At 57.8% G+C, this 19,342-nt stretch overlaps 1 protein-coding gene across 20 annotated transcripts in view; it reads left to right on the forward strand.

The window, feature by feature from the left end:
• Positions 1–19,342, forward strand: part of WDR27 (WD repeat domain 27) — a 197,558-nt gene that overhangs the window by 128,455 nt on the left and 49,761 nt on the right. For 14 of the 20 annotated variants that reach the window (XM_059176468.1, XM_059176477.1, XM_059176461.1 and 11 more), the window contains one exon: positions 16,080–17,048. The exons of 2 other annotated variants lie outside the window; for them this stretch is intronic. In XM_059176468.1, the coding sequence (XP_059032451.1) occupies positions 16,080–16,379 (300 nt within the window). In that variant the 3' untranslated portion in view covers positions 16,380–17,048. Of the gene's footprint in view, positions 1–15,364; positions 15,987–16,079; positions 17,049–19,342 lie in introns of those variants that run through there. 4 more of the 20 variants (XR_009354398.1, XR_009354397.1, XM_059176463.1 and 1 more) reach the window with 4 other exon arrangements.

Below are 19,342 nucleotides of genomic sequence, written 5' to 3' on the forward strand. Positions count from 1 at the left end.
TTTATTATTCCCAACACTTGGGAGTTATTTTATCCATTTATAGCAATTCTGTTGTTTCCCTTGTTAAAACGAAGTTACTTTGAAACTGGTTAAAAATAAGTGAAGCGTAATTAACAAGGCAAGAAAACCCGTGGAATCTTACTTCAAAGTCTTGATCTCAGTTACTGCGTTGGACGCCTCTTTCCGCACGACTCTCGGTTCTGGGGAGACGCACGTAAGGCGGCCGTCCGAGCCCGTCGGAGGGCACGGTTCTGGGGCGCTGCGGCTCTTACTCTGCTGTGCGGTCGCCGCGGCCTAGGCCTCCAGAACCTTCTCCTCTGGCAGGAGGGAAACCACCCCGGTCAGCTCCGCTCCACCCCACCTGGCCCTGCCCTCCCCCCCCCCGCCCCGGTCCGTGGATTCCGCTGGGGGGTCCCACTTCCTGGCTGGCTCGCGTCACTGACGGTGACATCCCCGAGGTCCCTCCGTGGTGCAGCAGGTACCAGCCGCCCCCCCACCCTCCAGCCTTCACGGCACTTGGGTCCCTCTGCCTGTTAAAACTTCCAGGACCCCCGTCCTCCTGCAGAGTCAGGCTGGGTGTCCCCTCGCCGCAGCCCGAGCTCCCTGGAAGCCAGGCTGTGGGCCACAGCGAGCTCCCTGGTCTTCTGTTTTCCTTTGAGGGACAGAGCCCTTTACAGAAAGTGCGTCTCACTGTGAAAGCAGATTCAGGGGCAGAGGGACTTGCCAGGGTCGGGGGAGCCCACACTGGGGTGAGGCCCTGAGGAGTGGACTCAGGTGTGGGGAAGATCTGAGTCTGGGGATGAGGCTCAGGAAGGATACGCAGGTGTGCGAGCTTGCACGGGTGTGTGAGGTTGCAGGAGTATCTGAGCTCGTGTGGGGTGTGAGCCTGCGTGCGTGTGAGCTTGCACAGGTGTGTGAACTTGCAGGGGGTGTGATCTTCATGAGTGTGTGAGCCTGCACAAGTGTGTAAGCTCACACAAGTACCTGAGCTCGCACGGGCATGCACGCGTGTGTGGTTGTGGGAGACGGCACTGTGGGAGTCCTCCCCAGCAGGACTTATTTGCCCGGCTGGGCTGTGCACACACGCTCACGTGACAGCTGGCTTGCCGCTGGAGCCCGCTCCCATCAAACCTGTGCTCTGCTAGGGTTCCCCATGCCCGCTCGCCCCTTCTCTCCTCAGAGAGCCCGGAGGACTACAGGAACTTCATTCCTGGCTCAAGACCTTGGCCCCACAGGACCACACGGAGCCTTCCCTCCCTCCTTGTTTCTGCACGCCCCAAGTGGCCCTGTTGGGGGGCCTGCGGCTCGTGTCGCTGGGTGCCGCTGTTAGCTTTGGGAAACTGGCTCTCTTGGAGAAGGCCCGCCAGTGCCCTGGGGTGATGAGCCAAGTGCATGGGCAGCAGGTGACCCACGTAGCCCCCGGGACCCTCTCACGTGACCGCAGGGAGAAACCCCGAGCAGGTCGCACCAGGGAGCCAGTTGAAGGAGAGAGGTGTGCAGACCCTCCTCTCCCAACAAGCAGCCACGACAGACATGTAACGTGCGGAGCTGATTCACGGTCTTCCGCGGGCCTCCTGGAGATCAGGAAACCGGCCGACTGCCCCTCGGGACGCACACATGTCGCTTGGGAGCCGCCCGCAGGCCCGCAGACCCTGCCCCTGCTGCAGGGTCCCTGCGCGGACGAGCGCCGGCAGCTCCACGCTCCAACCTCAGGTCCCGTCTCCGGGCCCTCGCTGTCTCGAGTGGAGGGGCACAGTGTTCACTGACCTGCCGGAAGGCTGGCTTTCTTATAGTCAACCCCCTTTTCTCTGCCCCACGGCCCTTCTGCAGCGAGAGTGCTGGGGTCCCTGCTTGCAGCTCTGATGGGGAGGCCACAGTGGGAGTGGGGTTTTCAAAGGGTTTTTCTTCTGGTGTCAGAGTAGGGCAGGGGTGGGGAGGCAGGCTGCCCCTAGGGGTCTGGAGCGTGCTCTCCCCATGGGTGGAAGGACCCCACAAATCCAAGGTCTTTTATCCTAAACAGAAATGAGAAGATTGGAATTTTTAAATTTCTAGGAAAAGATAGCAGCTTTGTGCTCCTTCCCTGAATGTGTCCATTTTCCAGGTAAACTAGTGAGAAGCTGCTTCTGTAGTAATGTCTGCAGGTGTCTTGTGCAGGTGCCTCGTCTGCAGGTGTCTCGTCTGCAGGTGTCTCGTCTGCAGGTGCCTCGTCTGCAGGTGTCTCATACAGGTGTCTCGTCTGCAGGTGTCTCGTGCAGGTGTCTCATCTGCAGGTGTCTCGTGCAGGTGTCTCGTCTGCAGGTGTCTCGTCTGCAGGTGCCTCGTCTGCAGGTGTCTCGTGCAGGTGCCTCGTCTGCAGGTGTCTCGTGCAGGTGTCTCGTCTGCAGGTGCCTCGTCTGCAGGTGTCTCATGCAGGTGTCTCGTCTGCAGGTGTCTCATGCAGGTGTCTCGTCTGCAGGTGCCTCGTGTGCAGGTGTCTCGTGTGCAGGTGTCTCGTGCAGGTGTCTCGTGCAGCTTCGAGTGAGCCAGGTTCTCCCCGACAACGTCTGCACAGAAACATTCCCAGTTTTGTGCTTTCCAGTGCAGCGGGAGACTCATTGGAAGTGAGTGTTTTCTTTGAGTGGCCTCAGACAGTGCCCTTTCCCTGGGCATCTGCTTTGTGGGGGCCTGAGCGGGCGGCCCCCCTGCAGCCCACGCTAGGTGCTCTGGTGCTTGGGAGCACAGTTTCCCTCCTCAGCTTCCCCTGCAGCTGACCCCGTCCTGACCTCTGCTTTCCACCATGAGCTCCCCGCAGGGACCCCTGGGCGGACGCAGAAGGACTCCGGTTCCTGGGCCTGGCCCAGGGTGAGGGGCCGAGCAGCCCAGGCCTGCAGGGTGGTGGGCAGAGAGAGCTCGGACTCCGTTCCTACCCTCCAGCGATGTTCTCATCTCGTCTCACTGCACATCAGGCTCCCAGTAGCCAGTTGCCTTTCTGAGCCTTGGCCAGACCCCACACTGTATCCCTGACAGCTGTTTGTCACCTTCTCTGTCCCTGCGTGTGGCCCGTTGTGCTCCAGACGACGTCCCACACCTGGTGCCGCCAGCCACAGCCAGACCCACTGGCTGCTTGGAGCTCCTTCGTCCTACTTGCTAGAACCCTGCCCTTCCCGGAGTCTTGTTTGCTGCTGCAGCCTCAGACCCGCTCAGGGAGTTGAGGGATGGTCTGGTGGCTCCAGACCTCCCGGCGCAACCATGGTGTCCCACGCGTGTGTGGCCACGGCTGAGGTTCATGTCGCTTTGCCTGGGCCAGAACCAAGGAGCTGGGCAGACACACTCAGCCCCTGGACCCTGCTCCTTGCTTCTTCCTCACTGGTGGGAGATGCCCTCGGCCCCCTCCTCGGAAGATAAGGACGTCCTCCCAGGGGCACAGCAGCTGCCTGGGGGCAGCCCACATGGTGTGAGGCACCTCTTTCCCCTTCGGTCCCCCCACCACCTGCGTCCGCGGCTGTTCTCCTGCCTTCTGGGGCCCATGTCCCCTACCCACAGGGGCCAGCCCCAGAGCTCCTTCCTCAGCACGAACCCCCCTGCCGTCTGCCCCGCGCACCCCGCTGCACCGGCTCCCAGCCGCCTCTGCCTTTCCCGCCCTTTGCCCCAGGATGCCTGTCCCTGGTCTTTGCCTGGAGTATTCTACAGCTGCCAACTGGCCAGGACGAGGCCACAGCAGGAGGGGGGTTTCCTGGCTGCCCTGGCTGCCTGTGCCCGTGGGACCCTCCCTGTAAGTCCTCCTCCGGCTTCACAAGTCCCATGACCACGACCAGGACAGCCGCTTCCCTCCTCAGCCACAGGACCATTACCCGAACGGGCGGGCACCTTGGGGAGCAGCGAGGCCATGTCTCTGCTCTGAGCACACCGCCAGCTCGCAGCGGGCACTTCGGGCGGCTCCTGTCCTCCTGCTCCTGCTTTCCTCCCGCTCGGCGCCTGCCCCCGTCTGGCCCTCCGGCCGGCTCTCCTGCACCTCCGGCCCTCCCTGCCGCGATCGCACAGGCTCCGATGCTCCTGCTCTTGGGGGGTGTGTCCTCGGGCTCAGCCGCGAGTCCTGCTGCCTAGGCGGCCGCGGCTCTCCCGGTTCAGCCGCTTCCGGGCGCTGCAGGCCTCTTGCTGTCTTGCCAGGACCCCGCGTGCCTGTGGCCCGTTCGGAGCCCATCACGGCACAGATGTCCCTCGTCTCTCCGCGGATCTGACTCCTCCTCCCCGCTCTGAGTCCGCGGGCGGGCCTCGTGGCCGGCCGCACACCGTGCTTTCCTCCCACACCAGCTCCCACGAGCCTGCAGGAGCCTGTCCTGAAACTTCGCTCACATCAGCCCTTCCCTCTCTCTCTCGGGGAGTGCAGCGCAGCGTTTTCTGGAGCCATCACACCCGTTTTCCTGGAGACGGGCTTCTCCTTCTCCGCATTTGTGCAGAGGAGGGAGAGCACGTTGGCGTTGGTGGGGGGAGGTTCCTGGCCTTTTCTTGGCCAAGCCCCCCGGCCCCCTGCGGCAGAGGAGGTGCTGGGATGCAGACAGAAGTGAATTCAACACTGGGCTGTGGAATTCGGTCTAAAGACGCGGGGACGTGGGGAGGTTGGGTGGGATCTGAAACCCCGCTGTGTCCGAGCGCACTAACGTGCCTTTTCTTGTGGGATGGAGTTTCCAGAGCTGAGGGGTTGTCAAAGGGAGCGGAAGACCCGGGGCCTTTGGAGCAGGGTGGCTGGGGGTGTGGGGTGGACAGCAGCCCACGGCCGAGACTTCCGGGAAGCGACGCCGCGCCCTGCCCAGCTGCCCCGTGCGTCCTGAGTGCCCTTCGCGTGTGGAGCTCCAGAGAAGCGTGGTCCCTGCCTGGGCCGGTGTGGAGCAGAGACAGCACACGCCGGGTGGGCAGGGGACGGACCGCCTGTGAAACAGCCACCACCCAGAGAGGGGAGACCCCGTGGGATCCCACCGTGAGCGAGGGAGGACTCCAGCTCCGACGCACGGAGCCGCAGACCTCGGCCGGCCTTGGCAGTGTGCACGAGGAATCCCGAGCACCGCCCTGGCCACAGAGGAGGGGCGTTGCTGGGCGTGTGCAGGGCAGCCTGCGGAGCCGGCTCTGGGCCACGGGTGGGAGGGCCCGATCCTGCAGGGGTGGAGCGCTGGGCTGTGTCCCCAGGAAGTGGCCATGGGCACATCACCCTGAGTGGAAGGTCGCCGGATAAACGGAGCCCACTCTGCCTACGGACGGGGAGGGGGCCGCGCGTGGTCCTTCTCCACCGGGGCCTCAGAGGAGGGTGCCACGGGGAGTGGCTGCTCTGACCTAGCCCAGTTCTGTGACCAGGCTCCCCTCGGGCTCCCCCGGGGGCTCTGGCTTCACAGCCTCGTGCATCGCCGCCCACCTCCCTGCCGTGTCCGTCCCCAGAGCAGCCGCCCAGCGTCAACGAAGCCCCTGTGTCGCCGGGGGGTGGGCGCCACCACTCCTGTCCCCCTGTCCCAGAACGTCCACGCTCCCGGGGAGCAGGCACCTGCCGGGGAAGCACAGTGGGAACGCCCGGACCCCAGTGCACTGCAGTCGCATGGGCCACGGTGCGGGGCCGACTCGAGGATGGCTCCCAGGCGGCCAGGCGGGGAGACGCCCAGGAGGAGAAGCGTCTTCCCCCGGCGGCAGCTGGACAGGTTCTTCTGTGGCGGGAACAGACTCGGGTGCCGGCAGGACCCGGCGGGTGCGCTGTGTGGGGCTGTGTGGGGCTGTGGTCTCAGGAAACGGACCCGGCCGCCCTGTGCAGCAGAAAACCGGACTCTGGGCCCAGGTCATTGTCTCCTCATATTTTGCCAGAGAAATCTCGGTTGTTGGTGCGACAGTTCTTTTTTGCTGTAATGGACTTTTTTCCCCAAGATGAGGTTAGTGATGAGACTGGCTAATTTGCATATTTGCAGGAAGTAAAGATTGAGGCAAATTTTTTTCATTGGGTTCACTTTGGCAACTTCTTAAAAAACTCCAGAGGGGAGCCTGATGCGTCTTGCGTGTGATTAAAGAGCCCGTCACCATTTTCCAAACCTGTACCTTTTGCATCCTCTCCGATTCTCACGTGCGAACGTGCGCATGGGGTCTTCAGGAAGCCTCGGCCCCTCTGCTTAAACTGCGTGCGGCGGCCTGTGGAGCAGCCCGGGCCCGGCCGCAGCTCTGCCCCCCCTCCTCCCTGTTGGCTCCAAGTGACGTTCCCACAAGGACCCTCCCACCCAGCCCTCTGATTCAAGCCATTCGTCTGCGTTTCGTTTTTCTAAGTTCAGAAGACGGCCTCTGAGAGCAGCATGCCTTTTTTTTTTTTAAATATTTTATTTATTTATTTGACAGAGAGCGAGCGAGCAATCACAAGCAGGCAGAGTCAGGCGGGGGGGTGGGAATAGCAGGCTCCCCACTGAGCAGAGAGCCCGACGCGGGACTCGATCCCAGGACCCTGGGATCATGACCTGAGCCGAAGGCAGAGGCTTTAACCCACTGAGCCACCAGGCGCCCCGCAGCATGCTTTTTAAAAAAGGATGTACTGCACCAAAAACTAACCATGTCTTTTATGGCGACTAAGGTAACACAATAAAAAGAAATTGGTTTTTTAGAGAGGGGGAGGGGCAGGGGAGTCTCCCGCAGGCTCCTCCCCGAGCACAGAGCGCGACCTGGGGCTCGATCCCACGGCTCCTGAGATCATGACCCGAGCTGAAACCAGGAGTCGGACGCTTAACCGACAGCTGCCCAGGTGCCCCTGGGTTTGCTAAACACTTAGAGGCCTCCCCTGCCCTGCCCCCAGCACCCGTGTCCTCACACACCTTCTCGTGGCCCACGTCCGCCTGCCTCCCAGGGGTGTCCGCACGTCTGCCGGCTGGTCGGGTTAGGGTGACTACAGGCAGCAACCCCACCGGGTCCTTCTCTCCTTCCGCAAGGCCCTGCAGTCCTTTCACACGCGTGTGCCCGGTCCTGCCGTGTTCTGTGCAGGAGCTGGCCCTCCATGCCCACAGAGCTCACGGGCTGCATCCTTGTGGACGGGCACAGCACGTACACGTGGGTGGACGTGTGGAGGTGGGAGCCGCGGATTGGGGGTCGGTGTGTTGTGGGGCGGCAGCATCGGGAACAGCAGGAAGGCCCAGGACTGAGCAGGTGACGGGGAAGCTGGGAGAGGCTGACCTCAGAGGCCACCCGTGTGCGGGGGTGGAGGCGTGTCCTTAGGAGGAGGCCACGGAGGCCACTGAGTGGACTTATGGGACATGCGATCCTGGAAGATTACGACAAGTGATAGGTTTGACTTGGTTTTCCAAAACTTTGTCTTGATGCCAAAAATGTGGTCTTATGAACGCAGGAGGACGGGCCCGTGAGCAGAAAGGGCTGCTGTCCCGGGATTGTGAGGAGCGATGGTTGCAGGCCGGGGGTTGTGGAGGGAAGGACCAAGGGAAGTTCCGAAAGGACTTGGGTCCGGCAGAGACTCACGGCCTGGCGTCCGGGGGCCTGGCTCTGGTTAGGTGGACGTGGTTTTTCCTTCCAGCAAAGCATGGACGTGAGGACAGTTGGGGGCTTCCCGGAGGAGGGTCACTCGGATCCTGTGGGGCCGGGCTGAGGGCTGTCGTCTCCAGCAGGCAGTCATGGAGAGGTTAGAGCGCACGGCCTCCAAGGCCACCCTCACTCTTGAGGCCAAGTGCAAGTCAGAGGTTTCCTGCGCAGCCTCCGATCCGGAAATCTGTGGGAAGGACCATAGGATGAGGAGCAGAAGGCGAGCTGAGGGCGAAGCCCAAGCCCCATAGGTGGGGGCCGCGGGAATCCTCCTCTGACCTTCCCGGCCCTCGAGCTGAGGGAAGGAGAAACAGACGGTGACTTAATGGAGATGCTAGCCTGTGGGACGGGGCCTCCTTCCGTTCACAAATGCGGTTGTGATTTAAGGAAAAGCACATTCTTACGGATCTGGAAGCCCAACTTCCAGAAGGAGACGCTCACCTGTCTTCACGTTAACGCCTCACTGGAGGGAAAAGCCCCCTTGACAAAGGCGAGGCGTCCAGGGTCCCGTAGGCCCTTCACATCTGACCTCCCTTTTCCTCCCCGCCCCTGTGACCCGTCGCCCTGACAGCCCTGGGACAGCGGCTCTTCCTGCCCCCAGGTCCTGTCCCCGGGCTTTAATAAAACCACCGTTTCGCACTGAAGATTCTCAAGAATCCCTTCTTGGCCGTCGGCTCTGGACCCCACCGACATTCACAACCTCCATCAACGGGACGCAGGGAAGGACACAGATGACACTGAGCTAAAGGACAGCACCCAGAGAAGGTGGGGTCCCCAGTGCCCTCTCCTGAGGACTCCGGACCCTGTCCACGTCACTGTATGGGACGCACAGGTCAGCCGTGCTCAGACTGGGGCATGCTTGGCCGTCTGTGTGGCTGACGTGCACCCAGGTCCGCTGCTCCGGGGGCCCAGACCCCGCCCCATGTCCCGCTGCTACCGGCCGGCCCAGGGCCCCAAGCACAGGCCGCCTGCTTGGACCTGAGGACCTACATGTCCGCCCGTCTGGCCACTGTGTTAATGAGCTTCAACTTTGACCTAAAGATATCTTCTTCGCCAGGGGAGGAATTATAAAGCATAAAGATTGTTTGCGCCTTTCTGGAAGAAAAATGGATTCTTATAGATTGACACCGTGTCGTCGACTCTAACTGGAGAAACATGTTAACGAGGAAACACAGTGAAAGGAGCCGTGCCTTGTCCCCGCTCGTCCTGCAGCGGCACGGCTCACTGCGACGCGTCCTGCGGGCGAGCGGCTCTGCTGACCTCGGCAGCACATTCCCCGTGGGTAAAGCCAGAGGAGGGCCAGTGCCTCAGCTGGAAGGCGGCAGCGCACGGGAGCTCCGGGCAGGACCCTCCGCGGCCCCAGGAGGACACGCGCACGTTCTGGACGTGGGACTCGGAGCCAACAGCCCAGAAAAAATTCTCGAGATGTCTTCGGTACAAAAAGGTGATTCTGTTGAAGCTCGGGGACAGGACCCACGGGTGGAAAGCCCTGCCCCGGGAACAAGCAGTGACCGTCCTCCACCCTCCGGCTGGGAGGGGCTGGGAGTGTCCGTCTCTAAGGAATCTGGAAGCAAGAAGGTTTCCAGGACCTTGAGGCACAGCTCTTGTCGGGAAAAGGTCACTCATTACGGCCTAATAAACCCCGAGTTGTGAGACCCGACAGATGTGTATCGGGCCATATGCTTGGGGGTGACTGCAAACACGTGTCTTGGGCGTTTTAGAGATAAAGGACGTTTCCAGAGGAATTTGTAGACGTTGAAGCAGACTTACAGGGTCCGGGGCAGGGCCTCTGGCCGTCAGCAAAGTAAGAACATCGAGGCAGCTGAGCCCCTGGAGGAACGTCACTCTGCTTCAGGGACCCGTCGATGGCTGTAGGTCGTAAGGACCTTTAATAGTTTTTCCTCTTGCTTTGTTTCGCGCATCAATTCTCTGAACCCGGACGCCGGGGCTCCGGTGGCTCTTGGCTTCCGGGTACCGCCGAAGCCTTCTGAGCTGCCTTGTGGGGACAGCGGCTGCGGGGCCCGGCCCGGCCTGCGGTGTGACGGCAGAGGCCCGCGAGGCCTGGGGAAGCAGACGCCGGTCAGGAGGCTTCGGGGCACAGCCATCCGGCTCGGAGGCCCCAGATGAAGCCGTCCTCACGTCCTGTGTACAGCGGCTTGTTTCTTGGTCTCCAAGTGCTACCAGTCATGCTTCAGAAGTGGGGGAATCCGCTTGTTTCCCAGCCGTCGGTCCTCAGAGCTCATCAGTGCAAGCACGGGCCTCGCCTTCAGACGGCCGCTCTGTCCCGCGAGCCTTTCTCCGTGTTGCTCTCCTACTGTTGGAGGGTCGAACGTGTCCGTGACTTCATTCTGTCGTTTCTTACGGCCGCGTTCTTGCACTCTGAGCAGAGAAGCGTTCCACACTGTTCCGTGCTTTCTGCGCAGCTGCTGTGTTTCCACAGAAACAAAACAGAGACCAAAATGATGGAAAGCCAGACCATGGAGACGGATCTACAGGTGACCTTACTGTGGACAGTAGAGTAAGTTAGACCAGGTGCCCGTGTGGCTCAGTCCGTTGAGCATCTGACTTTGATTTCGGCTCAGGTCACGATCTCAGGTTGTGGGATGGAGCTCCGCTTCCAGCTCAGCGGGAATCAGCTTGAAGTGCCCCTCCTTCCCCTCTGCCCCTCCTTCCCCACCCAAAGAGAATTCAAAGGCCGTCTTGGAATTAAAGCCAGAGAAGCTGACCTGTAGCACTCAGTAGGTGGTTGTGAGCAGGTCACACACGTGCCAGGGGAGGACAGACAGGTCCTTAGGAAGGATCCAGCTCCAGCACTGCGGGAAGGGCGGGCAGAGTCTGATGCTGGGGTGTCGACGCGTCTGCAACCTGAGCTCCAGAGCCAGACGAGACGCAGTGAAGGAGCGGCGAAACCAGAAGCAAGAAACACTGGCCAGGACTTCTCCTAAATTAAAAAAAAAAAAAAAAAAACCGGCATCAATCTGTGGTTGAGTCTGCGTAAAAGGACAGGCAGGAAGAAAGGTCACAGTCACTTCACCTCAATCCACGGCAAACCGCAGACGGAGGGAAGATCTCGGAAGCAGAGAAAAGAAATCTACTGAGCCTCAAAGGGATGAGGGCGTGGATGAGCGTGAACCGTGACAAGCAGAAGAAACGGAGGTGACTTCGGTCATGGCCTGTCCAGAAGCCGCCACCCCCCAAGGTGTCCTCAGAAACAGAGATGCTTTCCCAAAGAAAGGACTGGCGGGAGCTGTCACCAGCCGCTCGCTCTGCACCGAGACCAGGAGGGGGTCCTCAGGGAGACGGAGAATGGGCCCCACGGGGCAGAGTGACCTTCAGAAGTACAGGGCGCCATCACGGTCGCCGATGCTGGTAAATCTGGAGCAGTATTTACGTAAACGAGTGTGGTTCAGAGTTTAGAATCTTCGTGGCATTCAAGTGCGTGGAAACCCCTGCAGGTTGCGGAGGCAGAGGACGGAGCAGAGGTGCGAAGGGCCGGGCCGCCGGTTCTGGTCTGCCGGCCGGCGTGTCCACCCGCGGCTGTGACCGCCCGCGGCCGTGACCGCCCGCGACTGTGACCGCCCGCGACCGTGACTGCCCGCAGCCGTGACCGCGCTGTCTGGGTTCCCAGAGTTTTGTCTCAAGTTTTAAAATCAGGACGTTTGGTGCTCTGAGCGCCTTTGGCTATTTGGGTTTTGTTTTTTGTTTGTTTTGATTTGTTTTTTGGTGGTTTCCTTTGAATTTCGGGATGGTTCTTCCTAATTCTGTGAGTCTTCTCTCTTTTTTTCTTGGCTAGCCTGACTACGGGTTTGGCAATTTTATCTTTTCAAAAAGGGTAACTTTCAATTTAACAGATTTTTTCTGTTGTTTCCCCTCACGTATTTCATTTTCCGTGTTCCAAGATTCACGGTTTCTGCGGAGCTCTGCTCTGACCTTAATCCCTCCTTCTGCTCACTTAGGGCTCCGTTCCGCTGTTTCTAGGTCTTTGAGGGGTAAAGTTAAGCTATTGATGTGAGATCTTTCTTCTCATTGGGCATTTATCCGAACTTCCTTTCGCCGCACCCGCGCGCTGGGAGCGGAGCTGCTCTGTCCTGCGTGTCCTGCCACCTCGCGTCCTGGTGGTTTCCTCTTTGACTCCGCGGTTGCTCAGGAGTTAATTTCCATGTGTTCGCGGGCGTTCCCGCTTCCCTTTAGTTTCACACCTTGTGTTTGGACAAGATCCTGGAGATGATTTAACCTCGTTGGCTTTGGTAGGACTTCTTTTCTGAGCTCTCGTGGGACGTGCCCTGGAGAACGCTCTGGACTTGCGCTCGGCGGCTGGGTGGGCTCTGCGTCGTCTGCTGGCGGCTGGGCGGCCGGTTCCCGCTGCTGCTTGGAAGGGAGAATGGAACACGAGTCCGGGGGTCTGACCTTCCCGGCCACTTGGACCAGACACCGTGCGACCGTGAGGTGTGCGGTGGCAGAGCTTCCCCCCTGCACAAAACCAGCGGAAATGCTCCAGGCAGTGGCTGGCGGTGCCTGTGCGGGGCGGTCAGAGCCGATACCCCGGGGAGAGTTCATGAGATCAAACGGCACAGAGAGCTTGTGTTAGTGATGCTAGAGAACGAACACGGACCTTCGCTAGTAGCAAGTAACTAGACTGTTTACCGAGACGCGAGTCTGATCTTCCTCAATCCGCTGAAGACAACTTGAGTTCCAACACCAGAAGTTCTGAGTAGTATGTGTTTGATTTAAAAATGTTAAGATCAACTTCTAGAAGTCTTGGAGATTCATTTGTTTATAAGTTTTGGCATCCTACGGAGAGGGGACTTGATAGGCTGAGTGATTTCCTCTCCTGGCTCACCCGGCCTGCTGACTGCGTGGGGCTCCCTGACATTGGGTTACGGACCTGGACCAAATGCCTCTTCCAGAAAGAATCTTGGGAGGTAAACGTGAGTATTTCTTGAACAACTGTCCTAAGATTGGGTGGATGGAAAGATACATTTTCAAGTTCTTTAGTGTTCATTAGGCTCAAACCATTTTCCCTAGAAAATACAGTCTAGGTTTGCAGCTTGTCTCTAGCAAAATTGCTCTTGGTGGACTTTTCCTTTGCACCTGCCTTGATCCGTCCCAGTGTCCCGCGGCCGGCTGTGCCCGGTGAAGGCATCGCAAATGGCCACGTCTCAAATCAGACCTTCCTCGACAGCACACACCCCTCAAAGTAAAGTTCTATCATAAAAACGGAGTCAAAACCCGAGTTAATAGGCCATGCTCGTCATTACCTCTGATCCGGTGTCCGTGTCGCACACTGTCACGTCAGGGGAACGACCGCCAGAAAACAGGCTTCCCACTTTCACCGGCCAAAGGTAGATTCGACAAGATAAAATGCATCGTGGTGAAGCAAGTTCTAGTGTGGCTGGACAACAGCTGAGAATCAGGAGAACGGCATTTCAGCCGATGGTTTAAACACGTCCTTAGGGTCACCGAAGCCGCTGCCACGTGGGCTGTCCTTAGCCGTGCTACTCGCTTGTGCAAGACGGACCGGAAAACCTGCGGGAGTCACGAAGTTTGACCTGGAGAGTTTTGATGTTCTCCTTTGTTTTTGGTGCTGGTGAGGAAGTGTGCAGGAGGAGGCCTGGGGGTGTCCGTCCCTCGGGGGTGGCCCTCACTCTGGGGGTGTCCGTCCCTCGGGGGTGGCCCTCACTCTGGGGGTGTCTGTCCCTCGGGGGTGGCCCTCACTCTGGGGGTGCCCTCACTCTGGGGGTGGCCTCACTCTGGGGGTGGCCCCATGCTGTCTTCACCTGCCTGACTGCTTTCAGTCCTTCATTTTCTGGGCGGGAAGAAACACTGACTTGTTCTCGTCCGTACTTCTCCGGAAAACAGGCTGCGTTTGGGGAACAGGATGAAATGAGAGAAGTCGGTGTCACCGTGGTGGGAGGGACAGTGGGACGGTGCTTCAGAGCCATCCGTGAGGGACGCACACCCATGTCTGCTCTCACACGTGCGGCTGCAAATCCTCACCCCCCTGAGATCCGAGGACGTCCGTTGTGTGTCCACAGCACACCGCATCCATTCACGTCCGCGGACGGCCGGGCTCTTCCCGAGGGAGCCTCGGCTGAGCGCACGGAGAAAGCATCGGAGCCCAGATCCCTCCAGGGTCTGGCTTCCCGCACGGGCCCTGTAGGAGCCGCCAGCTCCTTGCTCGGCAGCAGAGGGCAAAGACGGCCAAACCAAGCGTGTACGTGTGTACCTGATGGGTCTGCTGATGGACCACCTTTATGAAGACACACAGGACACAAGTGAAAGCCCTGAATGACACGACCCCCAGCCTAGGGCAGCTAATGCCAAACCAACAGTCGGACCATGGGGCTCTTGGTGGAAAAGCTGTCCCTGGTTTTGGGAATCACAGAAAAGGGCATCATGAGTCGCGCACGGAGCACAGCCCCCTTGTGGCTGTCCTTCCTGAGGTAACTCTCCAGGGATATTTCACGGAATCCCCGCTCACAAGTTTGCAAGGAGTGTCACTGCCGCACAACAAGAAGAGAAGTGAGCTCGGAGAGGTGGCAGCTCAGTCAGGACTGGAGGCTGCCGAGGGCTCACGCGCTGTTCCGGAGGACCGGCCACAGCCCTGCAGCTCCCCACCACGCCTCTGCGCAGACGACCCTGCAGGTGACGTGTGTGATATTTGCCGGGCGCGTAAGGCCGAGGTTGAACTGAGCCATTAATTTCCGTTAACTGCTGAAAGGGAATGTGACTTAGAAGATCGCTATCAGGGAAAAAACACCCATGCCTTCATGATTTGGGCAATGCTTTGGGAAGGTATGTTTTTGGAAAATGTAGATTTTATAATTAAATAATACATTTTTGATGACCGAAGAAGAAATAGTGAATTCGGGGAGTTCTGAGAGCAAACTAACAGTCTGCACAGAAAGGACAGCGGAGGACCTTGCGCCCCAGATGACATTCTCTGGAGCCCGTGAGGGAGATGGACCCAGAAAACGGAGTTTATTGTGGAAAGAGCAGAAGAGCAGGCATCGGACGTGACTTAGAAACGCAGATTTTGTTTGGCTCCACAGTCCTAACCGAGTCACAGAAGAAAGTCTCTGAAATGCAGCGGAACGGATATCGGAGTGTGGATTTTCCGAACTTCACTGGGTTGAGGGGACGTCAGGAGTGCTTCGGGGCGGGGGGCAGCCCCCAGCAGGGGAAGGCCCGGTGATGGGGTGTCGTGCCGCAGCAGAGCCCCAGTGCCTCGCCCGGAAGTGGGGCGGCCGCCCGTGTGCGTTTGAGCTTGCACCTGCGGACCCCGTACGACTGCTGACCGTGGGGAGCAAGCCTTCCCACGGGGCGCAGTGTGGCTCGGAGTGAGATCCGGACGGTGGCCACGGTGACCTCTTCTCGAACACGGAAGGAAGCCTGGTTCCCCGCAGGAGCTCCGAGCACGTCTGTGGGGAGCAAACAGCAACTCGCTTGCAGAGAGCAGGGCGGCCGGTGCGCTTACCCTGGGTTCTGCGGAGCGAGGTCTGCACGGCTGAGCTCCTGAAGGGGACCCTGGGCGCAGAGCAGAGAGGCCGACCAGCCCAGGCAGAGAAGGGCCTTGGGGAAGCGTAGATTTGTAAGGGGAGAATCAGTAAAGAACTTACTGGGGGGCAGGGAGCATGAGCTCCTGTTTCCCCCTGATGCCTGCGGTCCCGTCCGTGACCCATTCCCCGCCATCGTGTGAAGCTGTTCTCTCTGTCAGGACACGATGCGGCCGGAAGCGTGGCCTGACCTGGACGTGTGCTGGGGCGGGCGAGTCCGCCACCGCTCTGGGGACCTGCTGATCCTCCTCAAAGCGCTGACTGCCGGCTGGCGTCTGGTGTTACAGGGTTTCCCGCTGGGGGCCGGCGCTTCCACGTGAGCAGACGGGCCACTGTGGACCCGAAGGCTGTGTGCTTGACGGGACAAGACTAACGCTGGACAACGGGAGACTCCTTTGTTCATCGAAAAATTCATCCAGATGTTCACGCCGCAGGCCAGCAAGTCCCGGAAGGTATTAGGAAAGTGCCCAGGACAGACCTGACGCTGAGAAGGTGAATCGTGTTTTATAAACGGATAACGCACTTGTGGAACGGCTGCTTCAAACATTTTGGGTACAGAGTCTCCTGCAGTACTGTTTCTAGACGTGTGGTTTCTCCTACTTATTCTGATTTCCTGGGGGAAGAAGAATACTTTCTAAGGGGAAAGATTTTTTAAGAATAGAACAACTGTAAGTTTTCCGCTTAAGAGTAAAACGCTGTCTGCTCAGCCCACGCGGTGGCTGCGTGCAGGCAGCCCTTCGGGGCTCTCTGGAGCGGGGAAGTTTGGGACCGTCCCATGCTGCATGTGGGACGGTCCCTCTCCCGGCCCCGGGCTATGAGCACCGGACCTAGAAGGCCCGACTGTCACATCATGTGTCCTGGAGGCTGGGAACCGGAGTGTGAGCTGCGGCATGACTTTGTCTACACCCGGTGAGAGGTCACGTGTGCAAGATGAGCTGCCCCCTGGGTGTTCTCAGTCCCCTGAGCGCCTCGTAGTAAGTGCCTGTGCGCCTTTTATTCCAGCACGAGGGGCTCCTGTTTCTCAGAACTGAACGGCCCGACCCGACACCTCTCATGCTCTTCGGGAATTACTCGGTGTTAGAAATTTGCAGACCACGTGGTCTAGGCATCTTGACACGTCTGCAGCCTCCCATCAGCACGGTGAGCTCTTCTGCTTTGTTCTGGGGGGTCGGCAGAGCGAGGCCCTGGGGGAGTGTGTCCTCCCCTCATGCGCAGACGCGGCGAGAGCTCACACCCCAAGCCCACGTTTGGGGACAGGGTAGGTGCCGTCGTGTTGCTTCTCTGTCTTGCTTTCAGAAATAAAGAATGTGAAGCTGGATCCTGTCTCTCGCTTCAGAAGCTCTCGGGGGTTTGAAGGAGAACCCGCAGGTGGGGGCTTCGCCGGCCGCGGGCTTGCCCTGTTGCGCCTCGGCTCCCGACGCGGCGACTCCCCCGGGACCTCCTGTTCGCAGCCGGGGGTCTGAGAGGCGCCGTCCTGGTGAAATGCTCAGTGGAGAGTCTGGAGCCTCGAGACTTGGGGCTCAGACGCTCTGGCCTGTGCATCTCAGACAAGGAAGCCGAGGCTTCGGAAGGATCAGTGCATCCCCCACCTTGGAGAACGAATGAAAAGCAGATTCTGGGACTAAAACTCAGTTTTCCCCCACTTCCAGTCCAAACACTCTTCATGGTCTTAATTATTTGAAATTACTTTTTTTTTTTAATTTTTAAACTTTATTTCTTCAGCATTCCAAGCATTGTTAATGCGTTTGGTTTGGTCACGTGTCCTGGCCTTCACGCGCTCCTTTCAACCGTCCCGAATCGCTGCCTTGTGTGGCACAGGTGCCCAGATGGCTCTGCGCTCAGGACGCCTCCGGACTCGATGCCTGGACGCGCGGGATAAATCCACAGTTTTCACGAGCTGCTGGCCGGCCCGGCCACAGGTGACCTCTTTCTCTTGGACTGTGGATATAATAAAAGTTTCCCCGTTGCCTTTGTCTTGTGTTTTTCTCTTTCTGACCTAAACAAAAGCACAAAAGATATTACATCTGAGCATGACTGGAAGCAGGTGTTTCTACACTAGGCACATGTCTCCTGAGAAGAACCCGTCTTGACCTTTCCTGTTCACGTGCGTGTGTAGGTGTTGTCTTTGGCTTGTTGGGCACGGGCTGGCTTCCCCACCGAGAAAGCACTGAATTTGCCCCAGTATGCTGTGCTGCTTCACTAGGAGAACCGCCGCAGACTCCCGAGCTAACGTGGGGAGCAGCGAGTCAGTCGTCCGCTCGCACTGTGCTTCCCGGAGCTGCCGTGCGCGCTGGGAGACGCGGCTTGTGCTCGGACACCCAGAAGAGCTGCCGGGGAGCGTGACTTGGAGTGTGGCTGCGCCTCTTGAGGGGGCCGGGGCTCTTCCCGCTGCTCCGTCCTTCACACAGAGGCGTTGGAAGCATGAGTATGAGCATCTGTGAGTGTGTGTGTGCGCAGTGTGTCTCGGTGTGTGCATGTGTGTGGGCATGTGTGTGTGCGAGCTTCTGTGAGGGTGTGTGTGTGCACAGTGTGTCCTAGATGTGTGCATGCATGTAAGCATGTGAGCATGTGTGTGAGCAGTGTGTCTCGGTGTGTGCATGCGTGTGAATATCCATCAGTGTGTGTGTGCACAGTGGCTGTGGTGTGTGCATGCGTGTGAGCACGTGTGTGTATTTGAGAATGCTGCTATGAGACCTGACTTAGAGGCCCGTGAAGGGATAGGGAATAGTAGTTCCCGTAAACACATTTAAGAGCTCATCTACAACAACGGCAGCCTCGTGTTCAAGTGTAAGGAAGGGTGAATGTTTCAAAAATGGTGTTCAAGAAAGTCGAGTTCTGTTTGTATAATGTTAGAATATTGGTCTCTACCATATATGAAAATAATGTCAAGATATGTTAAGAGTTGTATGTAAAACTCTGAATTGGGAAGAACCTCACAGTCACAGAGTAGAAAGGATTGGTTTGAAGACACACACCGTCTCACCTCTCATTCTCTTGTAAAAAATGCACCAAATGTCATAAAAGGGAATCTCGTTAAAAAATAAATACACTCAGAAAGATCAGATATACTGGAAGGGATAAAATAGCTATAAAATTTGGGGAGATAAAAGTTGGATGAAGGGTGATGGATTCGGCACAGGGAGTCCCAAGGGTTGGAAGACCCCACACATGTCACTCGGCTGGGTCCTAGCTCTGCTCATGGCTGCCTCGGGACTCCCTGTGCCTGCTGAATCCATCACCCTTAATCCAACTTCTCTCTATCTCCCAAAATTCTATTACCATTTTATCCTGTGAGGCAGGAATACATCAGAATCCTAGAGGCGAACACAGGTAGTAATCTCTTCGACATCGGCCACAGCAACTTTTTTCAAGATATGTCTCTAAGGGCAAAGGAAACAAAAGCGAAAATGAACTTTTGGGACTTCATCAAGATCAAAAGTTTCTGCACAGCAAAGGCAACAGTCAACAAAACAAAGAGGCAACCCACGGAATGGGAGAAGATATTTGCAAATGACAGTACAGACAAAGGGCTGATATCCAAGATCTATAAAGAACTCCTCAAACTCAACACTCAAAAAACAGATAATCACATCAAAAAATGGGCAGAAGACATGAAAAGACACTTCTCCAATGAAGACATACAAATGGCTATCAGACATATGAAAAAATGTTCATCATCACTTGCCATCACGGAGATTCAAATTAAAACCACATTGAGATACCACCTTACACCAGTCAGAATGGCCAAAATTAGCAAGACAGTAAACAACATGTGTTGGAGAGGATGTGGAGAAAGGGGAACCCTCTTACACTGCTGGTGGGAATGCAAGTTGGTGCAGCCACTTTGGAGAACAGTGTGGAGATTCCTCAAGAAATTAAAAATAGAACTTCCCTATGACCCTGCAATTGCACTCCTGGGTATTTACCCCAGACATACAGATGTAGTGAAAAGAAGGGCCATCTGTACCCCAATGTTTATAGCAGCAATGGCCACGGTCGCCAAACTGTGGAAAGAACCAAGATGCCCTTCAACGGACGAATGGATAAGGAAGATGTGGTCCATATACACTATGGAGTATGATGCCTCCATCAGAAAGGACGAATACCCAACTTTTGTAGCAACATGGCGGGACTGGAGGAGATGATGCTGAGTGAAATAAGTCAAGCAGAGAGAGTCAGTTATCACATGGTTTCACTTACTGTGGGGCATAAGGAATAACACAGAGGACATGGGGAGATGGAGAGGAGAAGGGAGTTGAGGGAAA

Source organism: Mustela lutreola, chromosome 6 (genome assembly GCF_030435805.1).
Source record: "Mustela lutreola isolate mMusLut2 chromosome 6, mMusLut2.pri, whole genome shotgun sequence".
Lineage (NCBI taxonomy): Eukaryota > Metazoa > Chordata > Mammalia > Carnivora > Mustelidae > Mustela > Mustela lutreola.